The 21,210-nt window shown below is 38.7% G+C and overlaps 1 protein-coding gene across 1 annotated transcript in view; it reads right to left on the bottom strand.

Annotated features, from left to right (window-relative positions):
- The window catches only part of ACSL1 (acyl-CoA synthetase long chain family member 1), a 41,243-nt gene that overhangs the window by 9,343 nt on the left and 10,690 nt on the right, over positions 1–21,210 (bottom strand). Inside the window, exons 3-13 of the mRNA XM_075149233.1 lie at positions 15,822–15,936; positions 15,366–15,430; positions 13,960–14,061; positions 10,025–10,124; positions 9,679–9,857; positions 6,790–6,822; positions 6,557–6,608; positions 5,678–5,751; positions 4,594–4,671; positions 2,048–2,182; positions 300–434 (exon numbers count right to left, since the gene is read on the bottom strand). Of these exons, the coding sequence (XP_075005334.1) occupies positions 300–434; positions 2,048–2,182; positions 4,594–4,671; positions 5,678–5,751; positions 6,557–6,608; positions 6,790–6,822; positions 9,679–9,857; positions 10,025–10,124; positions 13,960–14,061; positions 15,366–15,430; positions 15,822–15,936 (1,068 nt within the window). The remainder of the gene's footprint in view (positions 1–299; positions 435–2,047; positions 2,183–4,593; positions 4,672–5,677; positions 5,752–6,556; positions 6,609–6,789; positions 6,823–9,678; positions 9,858–10,024; positions 10,125–13,959; positions 14,062–15,365; positions 15,431–15,821; positions 15,937–21,210) is intronic.

Raw genomic sequence — 21,210 nt, 5'->3', positions numbered from 1 at the left:
TTTTATTCCATGTAGCCAGGTAGTCTTTAATCAGTGATGAAAGCCATACCAGATTATAACCATTCATATGAAATCCAGCAATTGCAAACTGATGCCTATAAACTAGTAAGTAGCTAGCATATATAGTGATGCTTCACACTTCCAATATTGAAAACACATGTCAAACGGCTGTTCTGTAACACAGTAAGCACATTTGGAGCTCTGTTCTCAAAATAATCACGAGCAAATAAATAATGTAATAAAAAAGTTCCAATATCCACCATACAAAGACTCTTAGACTCAGAGGCTTTCAAGCATACCTGTATTTTACGGAAGATGACTTTATCCCAGAAACTGTTATTTCTAACTATACCACTTCTAAGTTCTGCTTCTTTCCTCTTGGAAGCAAAATCCAGCATCCACCTCTTTAATGAAGTATCTGCCTGTCCAAAAATCTATTAAGAAAAGTGATCTGTGGTTAGAAGCCTCACAGACTACCATTTCCTTTTTTACAGAAGCATGCATAGAGACTCTTAACAGTGAAAACCAAACAAATCAAAAAAACTTTTTTGGTAAGCATTCTAATTCTCGTAAGAAATACTTGTGGATTTGATCTTGGCCTCTTCACCTCAGTTCAAGAGGTGTCCACCAAAATTAGCACTTAATTCTTGTATGATGCTTTTTCAATGTATAGTTTCTTCATTAAATGTATGAATGAAAGTAGATGTTTTACCTTTCTATTCCAGTTTGATCAAAAGCTGAATTAAGTATAATCCTCAGCATATTCTAAAGAGCACACCATCATAATATGTAAAGTAACGCAAGGTTTTCTGAGGAGATGCAGGTCCCTCCAGAAATACCAGAGATATCCATCTTGCACATATAAACTTGCTTTTTAGATCACTTTTCAAAGGCTCCTTCTGGTTGTTCTCAGCACATCAGAGTGGACTCAGCAGCAGACCACAGATTAGTATATTCACTTGAAAAGAGACAGACCCAGCAGCTCTTCAGTGTTAGGCCCCCCCTGCCGCCCAGTTTCCCACTTAACTTCACATGCTAGGTTACTGCAAGGCTGGGTGAGGTTGAAACAGCGCCACAGAAGTGAGAAATCCTCAGGGCACCAGAGTCAACAAGCAAGATGACATCATGAAAGAAGAGAGTCCTAAGCTTCGGCCCCGTTTCTCAAATTCCAGTACCAGAACGTGTAAGCAGAATGAGGGGCTAAGTTTTAAGCATTACAGGCAGGGCTTAGAATTTCCTTCCCTCCAAATGTATGGGAGTTGCACTATTTGTTCCTGGGACCACACAGAACCTTGCATGACTTGCTGTTCCTCTAGTCTCATGATTAGAGCAGCATCCTAGCTAAGACAGCATAGACAGGTCTGTCATTTCTTTAGCAGCCACAGGACTCCTTGTGGTATCCTTCAACTCCTCTGGCTGTATCCTAAGAAGAGTCAGTCATCCACATGCAAAAGGATGATTTAAAATCTTAAGTTCAAGAAAGAATCTACTTCTGAATTCCCACCTCAGATGACCCTGAGCAGGCATGCAGCAAGCACAGGAGAGCCTGGGGCTGCCGACACACCCACTCCCCAGCGCTCTGGACTGGCTGGTTTATAGTTCTCCCTGATAGAATATGCTGGCTGCTGTGTAGGAAACTTGTATGTGTCCATGCAAGCATAGGCAAACACCTGACCTTCGTTTGCAAATTCCACTCCATGAGTCAGATGCTAAAAGCATGGCATGCAGATGCTAAGCCTCAGGTTCATGTTGTAGACTGGACTTAAATAACTTGCTCAGAGCAAAACAGTAAGTCATTAACCAAGCTAGAGAGAATCAGGTCTCCTCGTCAGGCTTTTCAACACTAGTATTTGCTGCCTGAAAGTGCTCTAATACAACCAGTACTACTCCCTGCATTTTCAGCTCTCTTTTAGGAAGAGATACACCAATTTGTTAGAATGCCAATTTAACATCCCAGAGCACAACAGTTTCTCTTACCATGTCAGCACAGACTTCATGAAGTCTCTTAAAACCCTGCGCAGGTCTAGACTCATGGTTGTAGACTTACCTTATCAAACATTCTGTTCAACAGTCTTGGTACTACAGGAAATACAGTTGGCTGCAGTGTTTTTAGGTCATCCATAAGTAGTCTGATATCCCCTTGAAAGAATCCTATCCGAGCTCCGTGGCACAGAACCACACACTGTTAGAAAAAAGTAAAAAAAGTCTGAAAACACAGCATGTATAATGTGTTCTAGCTATATGTATATGACAATCCTATGCAGAGTGGACAGTGCAGTATCCACCTTAAGTCCTCTCAGCTTCTGGACAAGTTCTGCAGCATTCTCAGACTATAGGATGGGACTGGAAAGACCAAGTAGCAAGATGTGCCTAGTGCACACAGGCCAAAGACTTTGACAGAATGAGATATAGCACAAAAACCGCTATCAAAAAAGGGGCAGTTGGCCAAATAAGGCCATGCCAGCAACTCAGAGGTAGCAAGAGACTGAAAAGCAGAACTTTACTATTTTAAATATTTATCAGGCTTATTTAAAAATACTAGAACTTTGTTCCCTGCTATATACTAAAAAAGTCAGCACATGCTATGTACTGGTCCAGCAGGGATTTCTGCCTTGTGCTACTTGCTTTTCATTCTCTTGCACTCTGGTTTTCCTTCCTGTTTCACAAGACTGATGCAAACAGACTTGTTAGGTGATCAAGATGCTCTTTGGAAGATTCTAGCAGAGTTACTGATTATTTTTGCATCACTTCAGACCTGCACCAAGGAAGGCAGACTCAATTCTGTCATGTTCTATATTCTCTATATTCTGCAGTCTAGAAGCTCCACCCCCCACACCTATACACCCCTTTTCTTCCTATTTTGTTTGGGTTTTTTTATTCTTTTTACTAACATTCCTACTCTTCTTGTGTTTCTCTATACCTACTAGTTTTTATTTCTTCTGCTTTCTTCGTAACACCTCTTACTTCAATCCCTGCCATCCATTCTCATCTTTTCTGCATATGAAACATGCTAAAGTGCCACTTTTCCCCTTCACCTGTGCTTTGCCACCATCTGCTAAAAAGCTGCCAATGCATCAGTACAGATGCAGTGAGCAGCAACTGCCTTTGCTAAGTGGGAACACCTTTGTCATGTCAAGTTCACTGACCCTCTAGCTTCCTTAGGAAGCCAAAAATCATCAAACATGAACTCAACAACAGCGGCAAACTCTAAACACTGCTTCTCACAGAATTTGTGTTCATATCTACCCCAAACAGTAACAAATATTTTCTCTTTCCTACCAAAGGTGTCCTTGCTTAATCTCCTTATGTAAATATACAGGTAAACACCTACTTTGTAAAGACCTCAAACAGCAGAGGAATACTGAGATCCAAACACTTTCTTCCCATTTTTTCCTTCAGAACACAAGTTCCCATCCTGTTTCTACTGTATGATCAAGAGCAGAGCTGTTACCTACACAGCTTGTACCTTCTAGTGCAAGGCAGGCATCAGTAAAACAGACACTGAAGTATAACCAGTATCCAGGTTACCAGGAGAAAAAAAAAAAAGAGCACTGAAAGCCTAAGGGCATCTGTACACCTCAGTTAAGCTCTATTCCTAATCTTCATAACATACATATAATCAGACACATATGCATATATGCATTTTTATCTATGTGTATATAGACAGACTTTTTTGGTAGAAAGCTCAGGATTCATAACTGAAACCACAGAACAATTTCCAGCTCCATGTGCCTTTTCACACTTGCATGGAGGCTGTTTATTTCCCTACATAAATTTGGACATGACTACCTTCAACATACATATCTGCAATCTCACCTAAGGGAGAGGTGTTAATTCAACTTCAATAAGTATGGTAATTAAATACCTGTGCCTCTACTGTACATAAGAAGTTTGAGGAAATTGCATCCTTTCAATAATGCATACCACCTAACTATGGGCTGAGAGGTCCTTATTAAGACTGCCAGTATTCAGACAACCTGAGCCCCCTCATCCTCAAAAATGAAGCCCCAGGTTTTGCTATATGGTAAGACAAGCTATCCGAGAGAACTTCAAAGTTTGTCATTAAATGGCATCGAAGCCATTTTCATTTTCTCGAAGAGAACTCCACTGAAATAAAATCCCTCCCTTTTTATTGAAGTTTCTTGGAAGCAATGGTAAGTTCAACCAAATTAATATTAGTTTTGTGTAAGCAAGCAGGATGCCATATTATAAAATAAATTTTTCAAGTTTGCAGACTAAAGAACGGCATGGATTTTTAATAGTGCACTGATTACATTAGAAGGAATTTCTAGGCAGTGTACGTGTGCTACGGCATTCTCTCATGTTCTAGTAAACCAGTTTCTTATTAGCCCTTACTCTAAGGTTAATGTTCATATTTCATTATGAAAGCCAATTGTCCAGTACTCACTGAATATTGTTTATGGGATATTGTTTTTGTTTATAGGATATTGTTTTCCTGAACCTTACCTCAAGCTTTCATACACATGTGCAAGAGTCAAAAAGGAATAGCGTGTATCACTGGGATTCAAGAGACATGCATTCTGTAAGAAAAGCAAGCTTCTCAATAGTTCAGTACAACAAACAGATGCTTACCTCAACAATTCTCTCAAACATATGAGCCAAGGGCAGGAATGATATCAGAACATCATCAGTGGAAGGCATAAGTGTTTTCTGAAAGTGTTAGTAAAATTAAATTTAATTCTCATTGATTCTCTATTTTGCCTAAGTTAAACAGAACAATGAAATCTAGTGTCTAAACTCTACAGCACAGCCCTTGCTTCAGTTTTGTTTGTAATGAAGCTGCATTGTCTGTCTTTCATTAAAAAGATTACAGCAATGACTTCTAGCATGAGTAAACACACACTGCAGAAACGGTAGTCTTTTAGAGTTGAGTACAGGGACCAGATTATTACAACTTATCATTCATATGATTATGAATAGAAACAAATTCTGAGAGAAACCACAGAAAGTTCCATTATATACATTGGGAGGGAGGGGCAACAAAAAAGGTTAAAGCAGTATGCCTTAGGGGTTTAAAGAAACACACACTTCCATCTTAGATCAGAAAGTTTGCTTATCCAATTTACCATAAGGTTGATATCAAAAGTACCTTATATGATCTAATTTTAATTGCTTAATTTAAAAACAATTCTATATGCAGAGTACTTGGCAAAATACGTACAATTGTATTTTTAACTACATCTGCATGTGTTAGAACTTAGAACCATCGTCTTAGCTAGCCTGCAGATGAACTTTAGTAGTCTACTGTAAACCAAAAGTTAACACTGTATCAAGTAAAAATACAGAGTTATGCTTCTTGATCATTTATGCAAGGGCATTAATTATTTTGGGTGGTTAAAATACATTATTGCTTCTCCCATCCTTACTGGAAAAGGAAAAAAATCCTCTGATACAGAGCTTGCACTAATGACAAATGCTATAAGCCTGAGGCAGAATTACATCAGGATCTTTGTAACATTTTGCTTGGATCAGACCAAATTGTAAATCTCTCAGGATTTTGACCCTGACAGAAGAAACCAGTAAATATTGACTTCTGACTTAGCTGTCAAGTTACATTTTTACTGGTTTTAGCTTTTAGTAAGATCCAAACGTTAATGAGATTTCAATGAGATTCTTCCCTTCATGCAAATCCACAACGTTAACCTTTGCGGTTTACCTCTGTAGTTTTCACAAAAGCTGAAGCATTGCTGACTATGTTTTGATGAGTGATCATAGCTCCTTTGGGGCTTCCTAAGGAAGAAGCACATCAGGATGCAACAGTGAAATTTTTAGATCCTTTAAGTTACCAAGCAGTCGTAAAACTGACCTAATAGCATTTCAATCAATCAGTCCCTTCTTCGATATTAATACCTTTCTTTGTATATCAATTAAACAAAGGCAGAGAACTTGCTAACACACTTTCAAGAATAGCTGTTAACAGTTCAGTAAGTTTGTGTTGAAGTCCTCAAATTTCGTAAGGAGAGCAAATCCTTAAGAAATTGTCATGTTTGTTGGATAAGCTTCTCATTCAAAATTCAACACTTCTGTGAAGCTGCACCTATAAAACCCAGACTAATTTCTGTTCTCACATCTGCTTTAAAAATGTAGCTTGTCATTGTACTCTTCCCTTTTGATCCCTGCTAGTGTTGGATATTAACTCACAAGTGTCAAAGCATGTGACATCTAGACAGTAGTCTTTCTGTTTTGGTCTTACAGCAAGGTTGCATAGAAATAAGGAACAAGTTTTGCTAATACAGTACAAAAAACACTATGGAAGAATTGAAAGCCTGAAGTCTGATGCAGAGTCCTTATTATAATGGAAATATAGGTTCAGTACTTATTTCCAAGCCCAAAAATATAACACCTCCACCCTCCAATACTGCAACTCTGTATTGATCAATTGGGGGGAGGTTGGGGGGGAACCAAAGGGAGCCTTATCATAAAGCTTCCCCAGCTACTACTTGCCAAAAAGATGCAGCAGCAGGGGAGAGTCTTGAAAAAAAAGTAGCAGGGCTTCTGAATTAATTTTGCACATACAGGATAATAAATTCTGTACCTGTTGTTCCACTGGTGAAACAGATGACTGCTAGATCTTCTGGCTTTGGAGGCTATGAGAATTAAGAAAGTATTAGTATGGTTAAGATAGCAAGGAAAAAGATTTTTCTTGGACAAAACTATTGCAATACTAGTGTTACTTTTGAGCTATGGGAGATAGGGAGATTTGCTAATTTGATTTACAGAATGCTACCCAGCTTCAGATTAAGTAACTTGAACTAGTTTCATACTTACCATAGGTTTTTGCCTGTGTGCTCTTCCCAGCTCCTACAGAAAAGAAAGAAAGGGGAGAGAGAAAGTTTAGACATGAGCATGTAACCTTTTTTGCTTTAAATTTACCAGACTAACATTACTAAACACCATCATATTCCATTATTTAGACTGTCTGTTAAGGCATTTTAACTTATAAAAGAGTAACTAACTTATAAAAGGGTAACAAAGGCTTTAAAAGATGTTTTAAAGATATATAGAATAACTACCATGTTCTACAAATGTGATAACTAATCTAAAACTCATAGGTTTTTTTCCAGCTAGTAAACCAGAGGTCACTCACTAGAGAAGCTCAAGGTTAAGCAGTGCTATGACTAGCCACAGCAGGCAATCAATCCTATACCTCATGCAGAAGACATGTGCCACTGACAACCGTTGAACAGATGAAGCAACATTTGTCTCAGTAAGCACCTTGCACCAAAACCACTGCTTGTGAGAAGGAAGACTGAGTTTCCCCATGAAGGGTCATTGATGGTTTGTACTCCTTTTATACTGAAGAGCGAAGAGCACAAGATTCTCTCCACCAGCACCTCTTCTCTTTTGCTCTCCCTCCTTACGATTACTCAGGCCTGACCATTAACGATGCCATAGTTCTTTAGGCAGAAGGGAATGGATACCAAGAAAATCCTTTTACCATCAAGGATATAGTGATTAAGAGGAAAGACTTGAAAGCTGATGTTCAATATCTATGAGCTTTAAAGTTTCAAATCAAGACTTATTACTGTCATGCCTCTTTAAGACTAGAAACAATACTAGCTTAAGGACTTAAGCAAATTAAAATGGACCTTTTGTTAAGTATAGCTTTGGAAGCACCCTTTGAGAGCAGACACATCAACTTCACCATTGCCTTTATGTTCCAAGTACACAACAATAGCACCCTGCATTCCTTTACTAGCCCTAGACTTCCTTTAGTATGATGTAACCCTTAGATTACCCAGAGGTTTAAGAAAAAGAGGAATGTCTGGCAACACAGTTACATTCCCATACGGTAAGTTTGCCCTTTTGAAACAGTGCCATTATGCAAAAATTTGCCACTATGACAACACAGCTGTCTGCTCAAAACAACAGCATCTGCATTTCAAGTACCACCAAAAGCTCAATACTTCTCTATAGCCTGTTTTGAGTAAGATCTGATATTTACTCAATATACAGCTAAGATCTCCCACACTTCTTTTGATCTCCTACAACAAAACTCCAATATCTCTTCCTACTGAAGAGCCATTTATCCACAGCTACTCAGCTCTTAAGTAACCACAGCATATTTACAGATATTAGGCATCAGAAATCAAGCTTATGGCATCTGGGAGATACACAGAGGAACTGGTGACATAGACTATAAAGCACAGCTGAGCAATAAGCTCAAGCCAGAAATCCAGAAAACAAGTACTTAAAGCTAGAAATAGTCATGCCATTCTAATCTAAGCTCATAAATAGTTCATAGTTGCCTTTCAGGAGACACTAAAAGCCTGTACCTCTTTTAAAAAAAAAAAAAAAAGAGGTGACAAAACTTATTCCTGCTCACTGAAACACTATTGGAAATATTTAAGTTTGCCTAACTTCCAAGGTTTAGACAAGAGGCTCTTGGAGCACCTGTTACTGCATTAATCCAAACATCAGGTGTTGTTAGTAAGTAAGAGCTACAAAGTATTACTGGAAGTCACTATTTAAGCATCTGAACTTAAAGCTAACATTCACCCTGGTTTTGGTTTTCTGTAGCTAGGAGATCCAGCGGAAAGCATCTTCCTCTGCCAAAAACTGGAGTGCAACTCAAGGAAAGAAGCTGATTTTAGTGTACCAACTTACAGCTGGGCCAATCTTTTTCCAAGTTTAACCCAACCCTTTTGCCAGTGAGCTACAGCACTATGAAAGTCACTTACTCTGCATAATACTTTTAGCCCCATTTCAACCTGGCAGTCTTGCTGAGGCTGGTTAGCTACGATACAGTTAATCATCTTTTAAAGGTACAAAAATGCCAGCATGTCTTTTACCAGAAGGTGGCCCTGTTAACACAGTTAAGACTGCTGTGAAAACAAGTTCAGTGAAATGAAGTATTTCACAGCAGTTACTGACACCTGCACAAGACAAGCACACTTATTTGGAGATACTCAAGTCCTAGTGAGCCAAGCCTTCACCAGAACTCCAGCTGGAACCAGGCTAAACCCGGTTTCATAATTTCACAGTAAAGATGTACTTTATGCAATTTGATCCTGGGACAGAGTTCTCCAATAATGAATGAAGTTATGAAATAAACCTGCATAAGAGATCTATGCAGACAAAATAACTACAAGCAAAACCAAGACTTGAACATCAGGTGGCTGAGCAAAATGGTTTCTACTTCCAAAACCTGGAAGTCTCACTTCCCTACACTACCATAAGCTTATCCTGGAACAGTTTACTGCCATTTTCCTCCTCCCCGAGAAAACATTTTGTAGATTCAGTGTACAGGGGAAGATGCCATTTTTCACAAGACCAAAACCCCTAGGCTCTTTTTGAAATAAGTATTTCTGAAGTATTAGTAATACACAGTATTTAATTATCATGTTACTGCTTCACATGGGCAAGCCTTAACACTCAGATCTGATGTTTGGTCTGGACTCTGTTAACAAGCTTTCATCCCGTCATCTTGGCATACACACTTCTACATTTTGACCATTGTGAAATACTATTAGCAAGTTGTCTTCCTTCTTTTTTTTTTTAAATATTTTTTGTGTAAACTTCCATCCGAGAGATAGTTAAGTATTTTGAAACTAATCCACTACATTTTGTTCACAGTCCTAAAAGCTGTTCAACAGACACTGTCTTCCTCCTCCACAAGTAAATGGGATGAAAGCAGTAAAGGCTAAGCATGCTTACCTCTATTTCTCTCATGCTGAAGACTTCTACCCCACACTTTTTGCCTCGTTCCACAAGATCCATGCCAAAAGACTCCATGATAACAATGGTGTTGAGTATTGGAGTTTCCCCCTTTTCCACACTCGTTAGCAGAAGTTTGGCCTTGTCAGGTTTGTCACAGAAAACCAATGACAAGTCAGCTGATGAAAGAGAACGACATTATCAATATGACAAGTTGAGTTTAGACTAGATCCATACATACTTCAGAATGTGGTAATGGAAGACTCTTCTGAAGAAGGCTACAGGTCTGCCCTCAGTGAGCTCTGCCATCATACATGCAGTTGCTGAACTACTGAAAGCGTCCTACCTTTGTTCACAATGTACACAATTGCTTCAGTTCCCAGTGTGTCATAGAGTGGCACCACCACCATGGAGAATGCGTAGCATCCCTGTTCAATGATAACCCACTGCACAAAAAGAAGAGATGCAAGTCACTACGTGTTTGCTTATCATAACAGACCTCCAAGAAAGACTCATATTTGGATTCTAGGCAGCTAATAGGACAAAGCTCATTTGGACAAGTCCTTCTAAAGAAAGTAAGTGGCAGTTTGTATCTCTTGTTTACTTTGAAGACCTACTACATTTTTGTCTGTGGAAGGAGGAAAGAAAAAATAAACAATAAGGAGCTATGGGAAAGAATCCAATCCAATAAAATTCAACTCTGCCCCTAAGAATAATTTTAAGTACTTCTGAAGAACAGCTAACATTAACTGTCTCCTCAGTTTACCTATTAACAGAAAGAGACTTTGAGTAAGAGTACAATATTTTTTTCTTGGTTTTAGGTTTTTGAGGTAGCCAAAGCCTTCAATATTCTATATTACCATCGTATATGAATCAGTAAAAGACTTGCTCATGTCTTGACACATATTAAATTTATATACACAGTATTTTTACCTCTACATTATCTGCATCTCATTTAATGGCCACACATGCACATAACATATGCAGTTAAAACAGAAGTCCTTTGGAAAGCCAGCCCCAGAAAGTTTTTCAGCATTTCTCAAGACTAACCATTTTTCTTTAAAGGAATCTAATCTGAAGACTTCTATAAAAAATGCAACTACATCGCTGCAAGCGTCAATAAGAAGGATTTGCCTGCTAACAAGTGCAGTACTCAATAAACATAACTGATATTGCAGCCTTATTGTGTGATGCAAGCTGACGATGCTTTACAGCAAGCCTGATTTCATCCAAAGTACTATCAAGGTAGAACAGTCACGCAATTCTTTTTCCAGATAGTAGCTATTGGGTATAGTTTGTAAACAACTATCTACGCCAAAATATAGGGCAGCATGCAACTCCTGAAACGGGAGCCTCTGGACACATGAAGAGGCCAGTGGAACTGGAACGTTTCAGTTTTTCCCATCAAAGATGAGTGACAAAAATTCTCAAACACGTACCTTTAGTGAGTTCCAGGAACAAAACAACATGCATCTTTAAAAGTTACCAGAACTTACAATTCAACAAGGATTGCACTAACAAGGGTGCTTGTTTCCCTTCGCCACCCCCAAACTTTGTCACACTCGCCAGTGTTTTTGCAGGACACTAGCCAGTTACCTCACCCCTGTATGATGACAAGTTTAAACATCATTCAGCTGGTTATTCCATGCAATATGTAATATAGAGGCTATGTTAACAAAGTTGCTAAATCTCATTTTTTATGAACTGTTTATTATAGGCAAGTTTCCTAAAGTAATTTCTCTACTGATTGAGACAGCCTTAAACACAGGGGAGTTTTGCTGAAAGCATTTACGCAATAGGTAAGTTTTGTCCAAAAAGACTTCTTATAAAACTAGTACAAGGCCAGCTAACAGGTAACTAGACTTTCATGCAGACATTAGACATACTGATAAGTCTAAGCAGGCATGCCTATACCAGCCATGAAAGGGTCCACTGAATATTTCTTCCTAGATAGCATCCACCTGTATATGTAACAAGGGGGCAGCTGTATTGCTGTTCAGCAGCCTGAAGTTTAGTAGTTATTTTACTAGGATGGTAGTCTACTACAGTAGACTTCAGAAGCTGCACACAGTGATAAAAGCTTCCTGTTGCAGCCTCCAACAACTCTTGCACACCATCTTTCTCAATACAACAACCAACATCTTTATTTTCTGGACTACAAGATATTTTTCTTCCATTTTAGCTTCCAAAGTATCCATATCAAACCTTGACACTTGAGTTGTCTCTCAAAGCCCAGGCAAGCAACTAGGACTGAATACAGACAGCAGTCTGAAAGTTTCAATTTGTTTTCTGACATGGCTCTGATCTTCTATTAATGGACACTGTATATTTCACTGTCCCATTTTCTCAATCCAAAACACAACTTCCTTGCTTGCAGAAGAGATCATCTGTTTTCCAGTTACTCAAAGAGAAAGTAATTTTTTGTTATTTATAAATCCAAGTTTGTTTTTAGTGAACATTCAAGCAAGTAACATGCTAGGATTTTCCCCATTAGGGGATTTCCCCAGCAGTTGTTCCCTGAACTGAAAAATGTGAATCATTTCACACAAAAAAAACTTCACATAATCTCCTGTCTGGATTAGTGATTTGTTGTGGATGTCACAACACCCATCCAGTATTTTTCAGCAGGGAAAATCCCAGATTTAAAATTGCTGGTTTAAACAAGTCGTTCTAGCTCATTCCTGACCCAACTCAAAGCCTGCTGGAGCAATGCAACTCAAGCACATTTTGTCTCTGTCATCCAAGAGCAGACCATAGTTCAGTGCTCTCCTTCAGAAAATCCACTGACCCAGCAGCCCAAGAATTTGCACCCAAAGGTCTATAGAAAAACAGTTCAAACTAGCACAGCACTATCATCTGGCTCCCTTTTTTACTTCCAGTTCACAATGTTATAAGCACAGGAGACTGAACTGAAGAGTTTGTAACACCATGTCATTTAACAGCTTCCTAGTTGGAGACATCCCAGCCTTTTTTATTACAGAAATAAAACTGTAGCTGTTAGAACTGGAATTCCAGCAGAAAAATCCGAGCAGCAAGCTACTGCAGATTTAAAAGTCTGGAAAAAATGCTGGGTTTTTTTTTCCTTCATCTGTACAAGGCTAGAGTTAAGGGTTTTTTTTTTTTGTGGTATGGGTTGGAGAGGAGGAAGGAGAGGTCAAGGTCACTTGTCACACAGCTTGCATTTTAATGACAGCAGGGAAGGCTCAGTGACAAGCTGAAATCAGAAGAGATCCAACAGCAAGCTGTTGTCTAGCATGACCAAGACACTGACACAACTTCTAACCCTGTCAACACTGTAGATGGCTCTAGATAATGGCATCCAGCTGGGAGTATTTAATCAAGAGGGACAGCAAACTTAAAATTGACAAAACTTAAGAACTAGTCTCCTGTCTTAACACAGGTTTGGACTGAACTAGCTTAATGCAGCAAGTACCAGCTCAAGCTACTAAGCACATAAACATAAGTTAGAGAAATTCAGTCCTATTAAATAGATTTAATAAACAAGTCTAGAGAACAAATATTTACTGAATATTACATAATATTTTTAGAAACAACAATCTAGAACCACTTCTGGGTTAAAATGGATAGACACTAGCTAATCAATCTAAATATCCCTATAGTTGTCTCAGGTTTGTAACATCATTTTGCTTTGTCAGGTGATCTTTAATCATGTCACTTTCTTTAGTCTTTCTTCCCCTTTAATAAACTGCAATTTTCAATTTTTGCCTTCATCAGCAGTTCTCCTTCCCAGAATCTTTGTGCGAAGGGCAGAGATAGAATACCACCTTTAGCCATCTTCTATTTGTCCAAATATTTAATCACTCAGTCTTTCTTTGCGTTTTGAAGGGTCTAAACATCTCCTTGTGACTTCAAACCACTTTCAATTACCTTGTACTCCAATGTCACTTTAAGAGAAAGCAAATGGTGATTATATTCACTATGTACCACATTAGTTTCCCATTAAACAGCCCTCCTCTATAAACTGGAAAGAGAAGAGAATGAGTTAAGTTCTGGATTCTTTGCTTCTCTTCCTGCTCTCCAGCCTTCTGCATTCAGCTCTGGGAGCAAAAAACCAACATAAAACACTAACAGTTTTAGTTCTTAGCTAAAGATGCCATGTCTATGGCTTGTGGGTCTACAATATCAGCCTTTAGCCTTTTCCCAACACCAAATGGACTCTTAATAGGGAAGCTCAGTACACTGCCAAAAAGCAACAGATGTAAGAGTGGGCCACTTCAATAACAGCTAGACCACCAATACACACACTGTCAACTAAATTACCTCAGGTCTGTTTTGTGAAAATATTCCTACATATTGAACATGAGATGGTTTGAAGCCTCGGTGGAGTAATGCAGAGCCCACACACTCGGCTCTATCTGAAACCTGGAGGGGCAAAAAAGAGACAAGACAAAAGAAAATTGAGAACAAGCTTATCAGTAGACACCCCTCAACATTATTTTACCGTAAGACTTACAAAAAGAAGGCCAATAACTGGTATGAAGTAGGCAGAAGTTTTCTAGGCTATTTTGGATGTCCTCTGTGACTTTGATAACCTCAACATTGCACTGCACTGATTGTAGATACTACACTTGCACTCAATATGCAGCTCAATACACAGCAGAAGAGACACTTAATCCAGTTGGACTTGAAAGTGTAAGTATAAATGTTAAGCTCACGTAAAACAAAACAGCCTTTTCTGTGTATCTGTATTAAACCCCAGAAGTGACCCTGGAATGATTCAGCATTATATTTCTGCTCAATCACAAGCACTACATATGCCATCCTCCTCCTTCATTCAGTGCCTATGGGAAGAGCGTTTCTCCCTTCAAAAAGCAGGAGAATAAGGAGGCAAAACCCAGCTAGTTCTATAAAATGAAGCTTGGGAAGGCAATCTTTAAATTCTTTCCATATAGCACATGACCTGAATCCATATTAGTCACATGACTCAAACAGAAAAGCTTTATTAAAGAGAGGTTGCACCTAAGAAGTTCCCAGCTAAATCACCTCCGAAAAAGTGAGGTCTGCTACATACAAAAGGTGTTTAATGACCTTAATAGTATGCAACAGGCAAGGTTTATGCAAATTTGAAGACAATAACTGATTAAATCAGGAACAAGCTGAAAGTGCACAGCTGTTAAAGATCTGCATAAAGATATTTTTAGCAATCATGAAGGAGCGCGCTACTAGTTAGAAGCATACATGTTAACACTCTATACAACCATCATTCAGCACTATGGAGACAAGTTGTCAAGAAGCACAAGTAACATCTGTAGATAGGACTTTTCCTAGTGTAAAATGAGCTCCTCAGAAGCAAGCACCTAAAGCAGTAGCAGCCTGAGTCCCTGAATACTACTTCAAAGCTGCAGCCCTTCAGAGGCAGTGTCCAAGTTCTAAACAATTCAGCAATGAGATGCTAAAAGCTGCCAAGATGATCCCAAAAAATTCTGAAATAAAACTGTTAATAAACCAAGTAAGTGCAAGAGATATTCTTTTCTCCCCCTTGCACATTATTTGAGGCTGTTACTTTAAGATACTCTAAGAGGAACTAGAATCTTTCTACAACATTCTGCTACTACTTTAAAATATCTATAAATAATTAAGATTTGTTACATCACAGTACTGGATGTTGTATCAATGGTCTCAGCAAGCAAAAGCAGGTCTAGCACTAAGTTAGAGAGACTACTTACCTCTTTATAGGAGATCCACTCATATGGCTGGTTTGGTTTTCTAACACCTAGACATGGACCATTATCTAAAAATGATAACCAAAAGTTACTCAAAATTTAACCCCTGACTCCTCTGTCCTGACACCACACTAACTACACTCTCAGTGTTAAGCCTCTAGATTCCTTGCAGACACCTTCAGAAGACAAACCTTTTTTTCAGAGTGGGGGCGGGGAGGGAAGTCGGGGAAGGACACAGAGGCAACAAGGTTGGTTTAGGCTAAGAAACACAGCACTGACTTTATTCACACAACTCTGTTTCACGAGAGGTCACAGTTAAATTTGCCTTCAAGAAAACTCACATCCAATAGTTATCATATTGCTAGGTAGACATCCCCTATCCTCAACTGCATTTCAAAGAGCCCAGACCTTCAGTTCTTAACATATTGTCGAAAAAGTTATCTTTAGTTTTAGACTTACTTGATACTTGCACACCCCTTTGGAAAATATCATAAGCTGTTCTCACATCATCGTAGTAGTAAATCAACAGTTCATCGCTGTTAAGAAGAGAGGACCTTCGAGCATGCTCGCCACCCTAAGAAAACCAATTAGAAAGGTTAGACACACTTGTTGGTTGTAAGTGAACAGGAATTTCCTGAAGGAATAAAAACACCTCATCCATTAAGTTTTGTTATAAGCGTTGGCAAATTTTGCTTGAGAGAACTTCAGTTCTTTTCACCACCAGGTGAGAGATCTGTGATGTTTCCCTGGACATTGTTTAGAGTCAGACTGCTCCCTGCATTACTAAAAACCTGTCAGGCAAAATCTTATCCCTCAGCTACCTATGATAGCACAGAACAAACGAGAACCACAAAAGGCCCTCTGACAGTCCTTACTAGACACAGGCTTTTTCTTAAGAAATGTTTTACTCTATTATTGCAGTATATAGCATAATTAATTCCATCAAGCTTTCTAAATCACTCCAGCCTCAGAGGTCTCTAGATACAATGTTATCCTTTTCTAATTAAGATTACAAAACACAATCACACTTCAAACTGTGGTTTCAAAATCTAAATTATTTTAGGGGCGGTCAACAACACCCTAAAACAAGTGTTCTTGTAAGTAAAATACTCTGTACCAGATAAAAATTGAGTCCTTTAATCCAATTTAAAGTTCCATCTTACAAAAAAGATTTCCTCCTGATCTAGTTAGAGGCAGTCAACATAATACTACCTTGAGGATTAAAATCACCATTTTTCAGCAGGTGAGCATTTACATAGGCTACAATTCGAAGTCAATACAAGAATTTAATAGTTCATAGTTTTAACATCGCCTTTTTTAGAGTGACTAATTAAATAACCTCATTTTATATCAATCAAGTTTCACAAATTGCAGTTATGCAAGTACTGTTGGACCACATTTATTAGTCCTGGTCTGACAACAAACACCTACAAGCAAGTTCTTAGCAGGAAGAGCCTAGCTGGTTAAACAGAGGGTCCTGGGTAAACATTGCATAAGATGCTGTCTCTATCAGTGGTTGTAGTCAACTCCCGGCTCTTTCACCAAATCAAATCCTGGACTAACTAAATCTGTGCCTGAATTGTGCCATCATCCACAATGTTAAAAACCTATTCATATGCAATCGTAGGCTTTTCCCAGCCATTGGTTTATTTTCCTGTTTTCAAAGTACCTTAGAAGACCAGCAAGCATCTGTTCATATTTAAGCTAGATAAACACAGGTTGATCTGCAGAAGATGTCTATTGCCCACGTCCACAGAAAGGAACTAGCACATTAAAAGCACATCAGAGAGGAGAAAAATATTTTAACACTAAAACCAGTCTAACTTGTTTTAGCAAAACACTATGCGTAATGCAGTGCTTGCCACTCCTTTGACAGTGAGCAGAAACGTACACTGAACATGACCCAGAACAAGTTAATGACTAGTTTACCTCTAAAAATTCGTAACATTAGAAATTCAAGAGCTTACTTGCACTCAGACCAACATCTACTCTATAGGAAATGAACAGATCACTAGTACACGTCTCTGCCTTTAAAGAAAAAGGCAAGACTGCTTGCTTTATTGTGCTGGTTTCACAGATCTTTGATAACCAAGGGCAGCTTCTAGATTTTCCCAGTTTTACCACCTCTGGAGCTAACCTGAGGAAGATCACACAATGTAGTTTGTAGCCACAGTCATAGGTAATGTCAACAAATGCAATGCATCAGTTCCATGTTTGATGTGCTATAGTTCCTGCACCAAGTGAAATATCGTATCTTAAGCCATTCCTTGGCAACAGTCAAGAAATACTTGTTTTCTCCTCAACTGAGCTACTACTGTTTTGTTTACATGCCCTATTATTCAGCACCACAAAAGCTGTTTTTGCAGGGCCTGAGGCACTAACCAAATTTGAGGATGAGACTTATCAGACAGCAGACTGCTTAGATACAAGACTGACTGCACTGTCCTTCTGAAAAAACCAGAAACTCTAACAGACTACTATCACAAAGACCCCATCAGTTCCCATCAGTTTTCAGTAAAGGGAAACATAACCAACTTCTAGTTCTGCTTACTTTATCCTTTTTTGCAAAGTAAAGTGAATTTAACTGAATTTTTCAACAGCCCTAGAGCAAGTTTTGCTAAAAAACATCCAGCTCCTTGTATGAAGGCCACCAGGAGTTCAGTGTTATTCTTCAGAGATGCAGTGAAATACACCTGGATATGCTGAAGATCATTTAGACCTTACCATATGCTCCCAGTTTGAACTCATCTACTGGGCAATATTATGGTATTGGTCTACACGTTGCTTGAAAATAGTAGTTTTTGCTACTCTAAGAGCCTGTCCAAAGGGTCCTTATCCAGAATATTTGTGCAATATTAGGGAAAGTCATTACAACCACCAAACACCTGAATCTCAGGACTGGAATGTTTGGCTGATTTCACACAAGTTATTTGAATGGGATCTAACAGATCTGCCCAGAACAAAGGTAAGCACTCAAAAGGGTTGTCAGTTTTACCAAAGTGTTCTTAAGGAGCTAGGCAATAAAATCCTACTAATGCAAGAACAGCCTCTGATTACTAATGTAAGGCAGCCCTTGCAGCAGCTCAGGGAGCTGCAGGAAATCGACCCATTACACAGCAAGTGCTGGACATGAAGCAAAACCTCAGCACTCCTTCAGAATAGCAGCAGCTGAAGGAAACAAATTTATTCTACAACAGAGGCATATATTACTCTATCAATGCCTATTTGGGTCACGTCACAAGAGAGCTGCTTTTGTTCAAGCCGTGGGTTTGCTTCTTGTTGACACAGGCTGCTTAGGATTAGCAGTAATGTCAAAACACACTGTTGGCTCCACCATGCCTCAGAGGCAAGAGACCCAATTTCCATTTTCCTGAGAGGGAAAGTACACCAGCAAGTCGTGCTTAGGTCACCAACATGCATATTCCAAGCAGCAGGAAGTATAAACTATAGTCTTCAAGCCAGCCATATAATTTTAAGCATGCTAATCCCTAGGTAAGCACACAACAGCTAAAATTGATCACTTAATAGGGAGACAAGAACATGTCTAATCAAGTGATTCTTGAAAGACAAGGCAAGCTAAAGTTCTGGTAACGTATCAGGAGAATGCAAGCAAGTTTACAAGTTTTCATGAGTTGAATACTTCTCTCTGTATTTGAATGTCTTTTCTTAAGGGAAGAAAAAAGTCAGAGTCACAAATCCAAATTCTTACTACTAGAAAACACTGACATCCTACTGTTTATTTATATGCTATCCTTCTATATGCTTTAGCAGAGCTTGAGCCAAATAGAAGTATTTGGGTTTTTAAAGCAAGATTTAATATATTTGACAGCCATACACCTGCACTCAAATCAATAGCCAAAGTTGTTCAGCTATCAGTCACCAATGGAAAGAGCAATCTACAAGCAGACAGATCCAGATGTGCCTACAATTACAGACATTAAGGATGCACAAGCTTTGCAAACCACAGGACTCAATGCCCTATTTCTACCATTACTGTAGCACTGAAATTCTTAACAACATAGTGCATGATTGAGTATAGCATGAATCTCAGCAATGCAGTCTCACACTAGTCAGACTTTATTTAGAATTCCTCTTCATTAATCTTGTCTCCCCTCCTACAGACAAGGGATTCAAGTCACTCCTGAAAGATTTTCACCTATACCTCTGAGAAGTTCCCCTGAAGAGAGATCAGCCTGGGACCTTTGAAGACAAGAGGATTTCTTTCAGTTAAATGTAACTATAGTATGCATACTTTTAAGAGCGTACTCCACATCTTTTAATTCTACTCTAGAAGAGCTGATACTTTCAATAATTCTTTGTACCAATATTCAACTAAGCGTGCTACCTTTATGCTCACTCAGTGATGGTTAAAATGGGTCACTGGGTGCTGGCCTACCAAATCAAAGCTTTCCAGAGATGGGAAGTGACCTGGAACAGCATTAAATAGAATCTTTTTCCTCCCATGTAAAGTTATGAGGATTTATTATCAGAACATGTAGAAAACTACTCCAGTCACCGACTTCATTTAACTTTGTAGGAGGCCAAGGAAATAAGTCACAAGTAAGAATTAAGCAGAAGCTTATTTATAGTTCAAAATTTTTATCATTAATGAACAAGTAGATTAGATATTAAAACGGTAGAGAAGAGGACTTGCAGTCTGCCATGTCTTTTTTGGAGCATATTGCTTACTCCCTAGACCTTTTAATATTGTATTGCTTAGCCAGAAAAAATGTTAAGACATAATTTGAGAGCAGTATTTGATATTTTTGTTCTGTGGAAGTGACAATTCATCTTAACACATGTATAAGAATGGAGTAAGTGAAGTGAAATTTTGGGCGAAATGTAGTGAGAAACTGAATCCCAAGCACTGTATTACACTCTTGTTACTGTTATAAAAGTACCAATTCGAACAAGACACTTGAAACTTGCTTCAAAACATACATTCTCATTTGATTACAGTTTGGTACAGTTTACGAAATTACATAAGGGCTGTATCTGAACTCTCAATAAACAAAACTGGATAAATCTTGGTCATTTCAACATGTTCTCAAAGTTCGAGCTCTCATCACCAAGACATGCTAACACACTCAGCTGTTTTTCATTTAAGTTTTACTACTGTCCAGTCTTCCTATTAAAATGTATCTTCTGAAAAGGCAATGAAAAAAATGCTGTTATACCTATCTTGCTCCGATCAGAGACATGATGTTAACTAGTACAATATGGATCAATGACACATTAACTGGTTTAGTGAAGTCTCATACTACCAAACGATGATTTCAATCACAGAACCCAGCAGTGCCAAGCAATTTAGCTTGAAGAGATAAAGGCAGTGAACTGAGACTGCTGTCAAGAGTCTCAGGCAAATAAGCATTTGTCACTGCTTTCATGGGCCAGTTAAGAGCCACTGTTTTAACATCTTCCAATGCAAAGCCCCCCAAATCCGCTGACGTCTATACTGACTAGTGAGTATAGAAATGGAAGCTTTTCCTCCACAGCTGGAAAGCTTTCACCGCTACTTTATTACAGCCACAAAAACATGCTGCCTTACAAGACTATTCCACCCACTGTCTAAGTGGCTGCTGTCAAGACTGGGAAAGCTTACCAAGAGAAGTAAGATATAACCTCTGGATCCTTACTCTACATGTGTTCCTTGAAAAGAGATGTTTTTGGCAATTATCATGTTGCCAGAGCATATTTGTTTCCCCTTTGTGTAATTCTAATAGCAGATCATTACTTGCTATAGTAACATGACGTGTCAGTAAGCTTACTGTATACCATATTGGGAAGATTAGGAAGTAAGTGGTACTAACTGAACTTTTGAATGGAGGGGCCAGCTAATGCTTCATTC

This window comes from Calonectris borealis, chromosome 4 (assembly GCF_964195595.1).
Source record: "Calonectris borealis chromosome 4, bCalBor7.hap1.2, whole genome shotgun sequence".
Classification (NCBI taxonomy): Eukaryota; Metazoa; Chordata; class Aves; order Procellariiformes; family Procellariidae; genus Calonectris; species Calonectris borealis.
This window is presented reverse-complemented; position numbering and strand designations above follow the sequence as displayed.